Genomic DNA, 11,907 nt, shown 5'->3' with positions numbered 1-11,907 from the left:
ATCATTAAGTCCCTCATATTCTCCCCCTCTCCTCCAATCTCCATGCTTCACCTGAATCCTGTATCTGAAGATCAAACCTTCTGTTCAGCTCTGGCCATTACAAAAGGAACATTTGAAATTCCCCTGGTTCATTGAAAGTCCATCTTTTTCCCCTGGAAGAGGACATTCAGCCTTGCTGGGTAGTTCATTCTTGGCTGCATTCTAAGCTCTTTTGCCTTCCGGTATATTATATTCCAAGCCCTAAGAGCTTCCAATGTAGTTGCTGCTAAGTCCTGTGTGATCCTGACTGCAGGTCCATGATATTTGAACTGTGTCCTTCTGGCTGCTTGTAATATTTTCTCTTTGACTAGGGAGTTCTAGGAATTGGCTATAATATTCCTGGTGGTTGGTTTTTTGGGATCTCTTTCTCGAGGGGCATCGATGGATTCTCTCCATTTCTAGTTTGCCTTCTGCTTCTAGAATATCAGGGGAATTTTCCTGTATTAATTCTTTGAAAATGATGTCAAGGCTCTTTTCCTGATCATGACTTTTAGGTATTCCAATAATTTTCAAATTATCTTTCCTAAGTCTGTTTTCCATATCAGTTGTTTTTTCAAATGAGATATTTCACGTTTTCTTCTAATTTTTCATTTTTTTGGTTTTGAAGTATTGATTCCTGATTTCTGGTAAATTCATCAATCTCCCTGAATTCTATTCTTTGTCTGAAGGATTTGTTCTCCTCAGAGAGTTTTCTTATCTCTTTTTCCATCTGGCCAATTTTGCTTTTTAAGGCATTCTTCTCCTCAATAACTTTTTGTACTGTTTTATCCATTTGACCTAAACTGGTTTTTAGCATGCTATTTTCTTCAGCATTTTTCTGGATTTCCTTGACTAAGCTGCTGACTTCATTTTCATGTTTTTCCTGCATCTCTCTCCTTTCTTTTCTCAGTTTTTCTTCCAACTCCCTCATTTGATTTTCAAATCTTTTTTGAGCTCTGTCATAGCCTGAGCCCAATTTCTGTTTTTCTTGGAGTCTTTAGATGCAGGAGCTTGTGCTTCCTCATCTTCAGACTGAGTATTTTGATCCTTCTTGGGTTCATATGCAAAATATTTCTCAATGGTCTTCCTCTTGTTTCTCTGCTTGCTCATTTTCCAAACCTGGGCCTGGTTTTGGGGTACTTCCTGAGCTTTTGGGACACTCCCATAAGGGTCTCAGTGTGTGAGGCTCTGTCCTCCCTCCTGGTCTGTGAATGACCATAAGCATCCCCCCTCTGCCATGGGGCTGAGGTGGGGGGGGCTGCTGTTCTATGGAGGGGGCCCTAGACTGTGATCAGGATCTGAATGTGTTCAGAGCCCCAGAGTCCTTTTCCAGAGGCAGAGGACAGAGCTCTGCAGTCTCTCTTCACTCCCCTCCCTCAGCTCAATGGGCTCATGCCCTGGAGGCTCCTGTTTACAGGTTTGCCTGCTTCTTTTCCTGGATCTGGGCTGGGGAAAGACCAAGCTGCTGACTATGTGCCCTGAGGGCTGGGCTCCACATGCTTGCTGCAGAGGTCCCCCGCTGTTCCCCCACTTTGTGCCCCATGCTCCCTGGGGTGCAGCTCAGGAGACTCCCCTGCTGCTGTGAGCCGGGGCTCCCAGCGCCCTTGGGCTGCCTCCGGGAAGCTGAAGTTCTTTCGCTCTGGCAGGCCACCCCTCTGGTGGGCTGCCCCTCTGACCCTGGGGAGCAGAGCCTTTCTGCTCTTTTCCAGGTTACCTTGAGTAGGAGAACTGCCTCACTGGGTCCCTTTGTGGGTTCTGTCTCTTGAAAGTTTAGTTAGAGTCCTTACTTTCAAGTTTTATCAGAGAGCGCCTAAGACTGGATCCCTTCTTGTGGCCATCTTGGCTCCGCCCCTACTTTTAGCATTTAACAACTTCCACAATGTGTATTCCAAAAAAATTATTTAAATATTTTTAGATATTAATTTGGAAGTCATTTATATAGACTCACAAGTAGATTTATATAGACTCACAGGTAGTTTTGTCTCCTGAGTTTAACTGTTTCTTTCATCTAAATCCTTATCCATAAGCATTTTCAGGTCAGTTAACAGTCTGATGAAATTTAGAGTGAGTTTTTTCCCAACAACTCAATTCTGGAGAGGGACTCAGAGTGACCCTGCTTCAGTCCCTTCTTGAATCTGTTTCCTTTTGATTGATTGTCTTCCACTAGAAGAATGTGAGTTTCTGGAGGGCAGAAAATGTCTTTCTTTTTGCCTATATTTTTTATGCTTAGAGCTTAGTTTGGTGTCTAGCCATAACAAATGCTAAATAAATACTTGTTGCCTTTCCTGCCTGCTTCACTCTCTTTACAATCCAATCAAACTCATTTACTAGCAATCCCCAAACTGAGCACTCTGTACCCTACCTCTGACTTTGTATAGCCCATTCCCAAACCTGTCACACATTTTCATCTCTAATTCATTTTTTTGTAAATATATATTGACATTTATAGTTTTAAACTATGGGAGGCTTTAAGGGGATAGGGGAGATGAGAGAGAAGACAGGGTTCCCAGAACCTCTTCTCTGGTCTATTCTGCTACAGACAGGGTTGATCCTGATTTCTGTGCCTTGGTCTAGGGAACACAGGAAAGCATACAACTAAATGAAGGTGCAGGGGGTGGGTGGTGTTATAGGAAATCATCAAGAGCTATCAGTTACATAGCCAACCAAAGGTGAGGTCTGGTGTTCTCCTTGGATAAGTAGCACTAAACCTTTTATGGAATTGAAGCATAAAAGTTTGATAAATTCTATCTCATAAATTTCAGCTCTTAAAAAAATAGGTAAAGTCTTTGTTCTAAAGAATATTTTCATGCCTTCTCTAACTTCTTGTACTTTGCTTCCAGTTTCTTTGAATATGCTGCTCAAAAAATGCTACTTGCTCTTCAATTAAAGTCATGTGATCCAGACAGAGCTGAAGTGCTGCATATTTCTGCTTAAGTCCTTTATGTTTCTACTTATGTTTAAAGAAATATCTGTTGATGCTAGATTCTTCATGCAAGTCAGTTTATTCATAGTTTCCAGAAGTTTATAATTTTCATTGATGGCCATTTTGGAGAACATATCCTGTCATAGCTTGGTGATGTCCACCAAGTGGGAAGGGAGGAAGAGGAAGGAAGGAGAGAAAGCATAAAGATGAGGGGGAATGGGATGAAGGGGAAATGGAGAAGGGAAGGAGAATGGAAAGGAGGAGAGGAAAGAGGGAAAAGAGAGGAGGGGAAAAAGGAAAGGGTATAAAAGCTGAGGAGACAGGCAGGGAAGGGGGCAAGGATGGGATGGAGACCTTCATCTCTAATTCTTGATCCTCAGCTTCTGTCAAAGTTCATCAATGTAAAAAAACTGTTTTATATAGGGTTGTTCCTGATATATCCTCATCCCAATTTCTTAGGGCTCTTGCTTCAAATTTACTCTTTTATGTACATATTGTATATTATCCTGAAGAATGCATCTTTCTTGAGTCAGGAAGTTACTCCATAATAAATCATGTATTAATTATTTACTACAAGCAAATTGCTGCTCTAAGCCTGATGAAATTATATGTATATATATATATATATATATATATGTATGCATGTATATGTATATGTATATATATATATATATAATTGACCATTAATCAAATATTTTTTTCAATTGAATGGAATGGCCTTGTCTATTATACTACCAAATGAATGAACTAAGAGAAATGGGTACAAATAACAGTACGAGGATTTCTCCTCAGTATAAGAAACAATTTTGTTTTAATGAGTAATTTCCAAGAAATGAGATTTGACTCTTTGTAATATAATAGGCTTCTTTTCACTAAAAGTTCTCAGACAGAGATTGGTTGACTATCTGCAAAGATACTTAGATGATTTCCATCTGAAAGAAACTGGATTAGCTGACTCATAACTTTCAGATTTGTACAAAGGGAAAAAATTAATTCATAGAGATTCCAGAACTAATTCAGAAATACTTTTTTCTTAACACCTTTTTTCATTGCTTGTTCCAACTAATGCTGCAAGCCCCATTAGAGTCACCAACAAAGAAAGATTAATTTCTGCTCTTTGTATTTCCTAAAATACTTGATTAAGAAAACATCACAGGTGAGCATGATTGGAGGGCAATTTTCCACAATTAACTTATAACAATTAGGTCAACATATTTCTTCTATTCATTTATTTCTATTCCTCATCTTCCACATGACAAAATTATATTGGTTGTGTGCAAGTTAATTCAGAATTTTAGGTGCCAGATGATGTGATATAAATTAAAGATTCTGCTAATTATGAACTTTGTATATATGAGGAAGATCTAATACAAATAAATTCAGCTTCCTAAGATCAAAAATGGCAAGTGCCATGTTTTTATCATTAAATGTGGGGATAAGAATACAGTCTATAAAAGCAAATTTATTTAAAGAAAGTTGATTGAATCAAACATTAAAATTCAGTTGGAGAATTAGAACAATGTATCTAAATAAACACATTTCCTTTTGAATGCCAAAGAATTATTCCAATTTGAAATGGTATGGAATTTTATGAAATTATTGGGGAAAATTAAAGACTATGATAGAAGAAGTTGATTATAAAAATGGTAAAAAGAATAAGAAATAGGAATTTATTCATCTGGATGTGCAAAGAATAAGATATTAGACCTGGAGAAAGGAAGGCCTGAGTTCAAATTCTGACTCAGGAACTTGTTAGACATGTATCTCTGAGTGATATTAACTTTTTTTCAGACTCAATTTCCTGATCTGTAAAATGAGATTAGAACTTGCATCTCACCAGGTTGTTGAGAGGATAAGAGGAGAGAATATAAAAATCTTTGCAAATCTTTAGTTGTTAAATAAATATTAACTAGTTATTATAATATATCAATTTTTCCTCATTCCAGTCCTAATACTCTTCTACAAAAATATAAAATATTTGATAAATCTTTAATATCTCACCTAATTTATCATAGGAAGAAATAAATATTTCTTGAATCTTGCTGTTCAGAGATGAAATCCTTTTTCAATTACAAAAGAATGGATAAACAGATTAGAACATGACCACTATCTTATCTAGTACTAGTGACAGTATTCCTACTGGTCAAATTTTTCCTTTATTATATCATCAGATATAGCAAACAAAATAAAACAGAAATTATTTGAGATAGGATAAATGTTCAAAAGAAGGGCTTCTAATGAGACATTCCTATTCTTTTAAAGTAGATCGTTTTGACAAGGTTTAAGTATAGGCATCATAAATCCTTCCCAAGTCTTTCAATTTCATCAATAAGAAAATCAACATCTGATTGTTTGGTAGCAGGGTTGGAAAAGACCATTCGAAAAAAATTGACTTTATCTCCATGTGGCTGGTAGCTGACCATGGTTTTGCCTTCTTCTACCATCAATGCTTTAATCTTGGGTGCAATCTGTGTGCCAGAAACAGGAAAAAAATTACATTGTTTTCTTTGTTTTCTTTCTATATTTTTAAAATCATGCATTTAGCTTAAGAGAAACTATGGTAACTGCAAGCTATCAAACATATTTTAAAGGAAAATGTATTTATCTCAACAGAGGGAGGAAGAGAGAACTTTTCTCAGAACTCATTGTGTTTATATCCATAATCCACCTAGGTGAACTTTCATAAGAAGATGAATAATGCTAGGATACATCAAAATTGTACATCAAAATAAATTTTTTTACACTTTGGCTGTAAAAGATTTTATGTATTTGGCAAATAAAATAACTGAAAGACCTGGAAAATGGTTAAAATACTGTATGACATATTAGAATTTCCAGTGGAGACAATAATATAATTCAACATGGCAACCTCCTGTATACTGCAATATAAGAATATTTGTTTAACAAGGTTTTTTGGTATAGTAGAACAATTAATCTATTTATGTCAAGGAAATGGGTATGAAAATTTCCTTTAAATATTTTCTTAGAACAGCACTTGCAAGTTAAAGTTAGGGTAAATTTAGGGCAAGGAAAACTTCAATTGACATAAAGTCAGCTTTCTTAACAGCTATTTCTGTCCATTTTCTTACTCCAGAATTACTGCAGTCCAGCTAGTTATTTGATTTGTCACATGTAACTTATTTTGTAGATCATTTGTATTATAATTAAATAAATGAAAGATGTGGTAGTTTCCTTTAAAGTTAGTATCATTTTTCACCCCAAATTCTCCTTCATTTTACATAGCTGTAAAATAGTAGACAGAATGGGTACAATGAAAATGGAGTTAGAGGAGCAGGGGTCAAAATCTGCCACTACTATGGATTACTCATGTAACCTATGTCAAGTCACTTAAACTTCAGAAATCTGTTTCCTCAACTGTAAAATTCTTTGCCATTGTACATTGTTAGTTCAATGAACCAGAGGAATTCTGAAGTCCCTTTCATATATGGAGCTAAATTCTCAAAAATTATAATTTTAATTAAAAGAAGGCAAAATTGAGAGGGAGATTAGAAAATAAATCAAGAATTTTTCCTTTATCATAAGAAGTGGCAAGTAAGACTTTGTTAGAATAAGATATGAAGATAGCTAAGTACCAAGAATGAGAGACAAGAGGAGTTATACATTATCACCCCTCAAAAAATTTTTCAAATGTTTTCAGTTCATTGAAAGACTACTCTGCAAAATATTTATGGAAAAGCTTGGAAAAATTATAAAGAAACTACAGACTCAAAGGATATGAATAGACAGTTTTCAAATGAAGACATTAATGCTATATATAATCATGAAAAATATCCCAAATCATTACTGATTAGGGAAATGCAAATTAAAACAACTATGGGGTCTCACCTCACATCCATTTGATTGGCTAAGATGACAAAAAGAGAAAATAGTCAGTGTTGGAGAGGTTGTAGAGGACTGGGACAGTAACGCATTGCTGGTGGAGTTGTGAACTGATCCAAACACTTTGGAGACCAATATAGAACTATGCCCAAAAAACAATAAAACTGTCCATACACTTTGACCCAGCAATTACAATTCTAGACCTATATGCAGAATAAATCATAAAAAATGGGAAAAGTCCCACATGTTATTAAATATTTACAGCAATTTTTTATAGTAGCAAAGAACTAGAAAATGAAGGAATGTCTATCAATTTGGGAATGGGGTTAACAAGTTAATGGTATATGAATATTATGGAAAACTATTGTTCTATAAGAAACCATAAATGGTCAGACTCCAGAGAAGCATAGATTAAATTACAAAATCTGATGCTGAGCAAAGGGAGCAGAACAAGAGGAATAAAAACAAAACAAAACAAAACAAAAACTCTTTAGAATATGATGAACACTACATTCACTTTTTTAAAAAATGTATCTCTCATGTATTTCTTTCTCTTAATCTTAATTCCTCATACCCAAAATAACTAATACGTAAACATGTTTAACACAAATGGGTATGTATAATATTTATCTGACTGTTCACCACTGAGTGAAAGGGGGAAAGAAGGGAGGATGAAAAGAAATTTTCTAACTTAAAAATATACATATGCATATAGATGTATGTTGAAAAACTTTCATAAGAAAGATAAAATATCGGTGAAAAATGGGCATAGATGAGGATTTTATCTGCACCATGGTTTAAATGATGGATCAGTTAAGGTCCAATATAGAAGCTGCTTTTAAAATTTGTCTTATGGGAGCAGCTAGGTTGCACAGTAGATAGAGCATCTGCCCTGTAGTCAGGAGGACTTGAGTTCAAATCTAATTCAGATACTTAATAATTACCCAGCTGTGTGACTGTGGGCTAATCATTTAATCCCATTGCCTTGCAAAAAAATAAACAAAACAAAATGTCATATGGCATTTTCCTATTCCTTTAAAAATGAAAGTTTCTGGAGAGCAGGAACTTTTTCTTTTCTTTTTTTAAATAGCATTTTCCCCAATTATATGTCCAGATAATTAGTAACATTCAATTTTACAAGATTTTGAGTTCCAAATTTTCCTCCCTCCTTACATCCTTTCCCCTCTTCTGAAAATGTTAGGAATTTTTTTATAGTCTTTGCATATGTGGTCATGAAAAACATAGTTCCCTTTTAGCTGCAGTTGTGAAAGGAAAAATAGATCAAAAAAGGAAAATAACATGAAAAACAAAAGGTTCAAACCACCTTCAGTGTCCATCAGTTCTTTATCTAGATGTGAATACATTTTTTTTTGTTTTTTTTTTTTTTGCAAAGCAGTGGGGTTAAGTGACTTGCCCATGATAACACAGTTAGGTAATTATTAACTGTCTGAGACTGGATTTGAACTCAGGTACTCCTGACTGCAGGGCCAGTCCTCTTTTCACTGTATGACCCAGCTAGCCCAGATAGCATTTTTTCTTCCTGAATCCTTCATACTTTTCTTAGATGATTGTTTTTGCTGAGAAGAATTGATTCATTCATAGTTGATCATTATATTTTTTTCCTGGTTCTGTTTATTTCATTTTGCATTAGTGCAACCATTCCCCAATTGATGAACATAGGCTCATTTTCTATTGTTTTGCCACAATGAAAAAGGCTGCTATAAATATTTTTGTACATATAAGTCCTTTTATTTTTGATGATCTCTTTTGGATACAGAACTATTAGTGGTATTGTTAGATCAAAAGGTATGAATAATTTGGTTATCCTTTGGACAATTTCAAATTACTCTCCAGAATGGTTGGATTCATTCAAAAAACCATCAATACATTAGTGTCTCAATTTTCCCATCCTCTTGAACATATTTTATTTTCTTTTTTAATCACATTATTCCATCTAATAAAATGGGGTATTGCCTCAGAGTTGATTTAATTAACATTTCTCTAATAAAAAGTGATTTAGAGCATTGTCTAAAGAAGATTTTTAATTCTTTGTCTGAAAACTGCCTGTTCTGTTCCTTTTTGTCCATTTGTCAAATGAGGAATGGCTTGTATTTTTGTAAATTTGACTCAGTTTTCTAAATATTTGTGAAATGAGACCTTTAAAGAGAAACTTGGTATTAACCTGCTCTCCAAGGTTTCTGCATTCCTTTTAATGTTGATGAATTCCTTTGGTTTGTGCAAAAGCTTTTTAATTTAATATACTCAAAATTATCTACTTTACATTTTATAATATATCTCTTGTTTGGTCATGAATTCTTGACTTTCATGTAAATCTGACAGATAGACTATTTTAGTATTGATATCATTTGATTGCTTGTATTACCTTTTAACAAGATGTGGTTTCCTTACTTATCTCTATAAGCAAAGACTACTTTTGCTTTTACTTTGACTGAGATCAAGATTGTTATTGCTTCTTTTTTATAATTCCTTTAGTTGAAATAAATTAAGCTCCAATCCCTTATTCTTACTCTATGTGTCTCTCTACTTTATGTGTGTTTCTTGTAAACAACTTATTCTGAATTTGGCTTCACTCTGCTATCCAATTCTATTTTATGGTAGAGTTCATCCCATTCAAAATCACAGTTATGATTACTAACTGCATTTCCCTCCATCCTATTTTTTCCTGTTTGGCTTCTCTCTCTTTTCAACATTTTCCTTCTCAAGTGTTTTGCTTCTATCTACTGATTCCCCTGTCTACTTACTCTTCTGCTAGTTTCCTCTTCTTTTTACTTACTTTCCTCCCCTCCCACTTCGCTGTTGGGCATTATATATTTCCATATTCAAATGATTGTGTATATCATTCCTTTTTAGCGATGATATTAATGACAATAAGGTTTAAGTCATGCCCAGTGACTACCCTCCCAACTTTCCCTCCATTGTAATAGATTTTCACCCCATTATTCCTCTTCCTTTCTCCTGTGGCCACTGTACTTCTCTTTCTTATCCTCTAATAATTTTTATGTCATTCCCTCAAATTCAACTTATGTATCCTCTGTGTGTGAGTCTATGTTCAATAATAGTATAATATGGTATTAATGGCATAATTTTTAGAATGTACAAATATTATTTTCCCATTTAGGGATATAAATAGTTCAGTTCCTTTGAATCCCTTATGCTTTCTCTTTCTTTTTTGCCTTTTTTAGCTTTCTTTTGGGATTTGATAATATAGATAATTTTTGGTTAAGTTTTGGTCTTCTCCTGAAAAAAGTTTGAAATTATTCTGTTTCATTGAATCATCACGATTTTGCTTGATGTATTATGCTTAATTTCACCAGGTAGAAATTGGTTGTAGTCCTAACTCTTTTGGGTTATAGTCCTAACTCTTTTTGTTTCCTGAATATCATGTTCCATGACACTTCTGATCTTCTAGTGCTAATCCTGATTGTGGTTCCCTTCCATCTGAATATATTCTTTCTGGCCACTTACCAGAGAGTAATTTTTCCTTGACCTGACACTTCTGAAATTTGAGTATAAGATTCTTTGGAATTTTTGATTTGGGATCTCTTTCTGAAAGTGATCAGTGGATTCTTTCAATGACTATTTTGTCTTCTGATTCCATGAGATAGAGTTAGTTTTCCTTGAGAGATGTTATCCAGTATCATTAGAGTATGTCTTTAAGGAAGTCTACTTATTCTGACACTGTCTCTCCTGGATATATTTTCCATATCAGCTATTTTTCCATTGATGCATTTTATATTTTCTTCTGTTTTCATTCTTTTGAATTTGGTTGATTGCTTCCTGTTGTCTCATAGAGTCATTAGCTTCCATTTGTCCAATTATAACTTGTAAGGAGCTGCTTTCCTCAATTAACTTTTTTAACTCCTTTTCTGTTCAGGCCAATTGTACTTCTAAAGAAATTATTTTCTTCAGTTAATTTTTCTATCTTCTTTTCCATGTGGTCAATCTTTTAAGCAGTTGTTTTCTTTTTATAAGCTGTTGACTTTTTCTTAATTCTTTTGCAATTCTCTTATTACTTTTCCCATTTTTTTTCCTTTTGGTTTTAAGCTTCTTTTTGAGTTCTTTCATGAGTTCTTTTCTGGGCTTGAGACCAATTCCTATTTTCCCATAGGTGTTCTAATGTTTTAGTTCTGTTTTGAATTTGTATCTTGATCTTCCCTGACATCCTAATAACTTTCTATAGTCATATTCTTTTTTTTTTTTTTGAAGTTTTTGTTCATATTTTTGTTTTTTTGTTTTCCTTTCTTGTAAAATTCCTGGGATGGAAGGGTTCATCTCAGGCTTCTTGTGCAGGTCTTAGTTGTTTACTTGGTAATGCAGGGCTATTGCCCTGAGGTCCATAGGGAACCCTTGTGACTCATGTTGTGTGTGTTTTTTTGGGGGGATGGGGAGATGGAGATGACTCACATAGCAGGAAGCCTTAGGGATGTGGAAGCTTACCTGGTGCTGAGCTAGGGTGGGAGTGCTGGCATCTTGGAAGTTCTAAGGCTGATGGGAATGTTCCTGCATTTCTCATGGATAAACTGAAGCAGGTTATAGATTAACTACTGGAGGCTCCCTGTTTGCTAAGGACTATGCTGAACAATAAGGCAGAACCTGGTCCTGGAGTTTACCTGTTTCCTTAGTCTCTTAAATGCTTTGTGTTTATCTATTTGCCAAGAGCCATGCTAAAGCCCTTGATATTTCTCATAACTGGAGTCTGTACATTAACTGAATGCGCACACGTGCGCGCGCACGTGTGTGTGTGTGTGTGTGTGTGTGTGTGTGTGTGTGTGTGTGTGTTTGGGGGAGGGGGTCATCCTGGTGTTGGTTGTTGCCTCCCCCTCCACACTGGTGCTCATGATTTACAGCTGATTTGCTGACTTGCTGGGAAATTTCTTGTCCTAGATTCAATTCCCCTTTTACCCAAGTGAGATAGGGCTTTCCATAAGATATTTCAAGTTTCTTAGACTCAAACATTGTTTAGTCCTATATTTTTGCTGATTTTGCTCTTCCAGGATATTTTTTGGGAGGGAAGTTCTATTTTATTGTTTTGAAAGTCAATATTGGAAAAATTGCAGCAATTTACTAGTTACTCTGCTATTTTGGTTCCTTGAAGTTATCTTTTC

The 11,907-nt window shown here is 35.1% G+C and overlaps 1 protein-coding gene across 1 annotated transcript in view; it reads right to left on the bottom strand.

Annotated features, from left to right (window-relative positions):
- Nucleotides 1-5,235: 5,235 nt before the first annotated feature.
- The window catches only part of LOC141499159 (glutamate decarboxylase 1-like), a 47,718-nt gene continuing 41,046 nt past the window's right edge, over nucleotides 5,236-11,907 (bottom strand). Inside the window, exon 16 of the mRNA XM_074202039.1 lies at nucleotides 5,236-5,409. Coding sequence (XP_074058140.1) covers nucleotides 5,236-5,409 — 174 coding nt within the window. The remainder of the gene's footprint in view (nucleotides 5,410-11,907) is intronic.

This window comes from Macrotis lagotis, chromosome X (assembly GCF_037893015.1).
Source record: "Macrotis lagotis isolate mMagLag1 chromosome X, bilby.v1.9.chrom.fasta, whole genome shotgun sequence".
NCBI classification, from domain to species: Eukaryota; Metazoa; Chordata; class Mammalia; order Peramelemorphia; family Peramelidae; genus Macrotis; species Macrotis lagotis.
The sequence above is the reverse complement of the archived record's forward strand: the minus strand, read 5'-3'. Positions and strand labels throughout refer to the sequence as shown.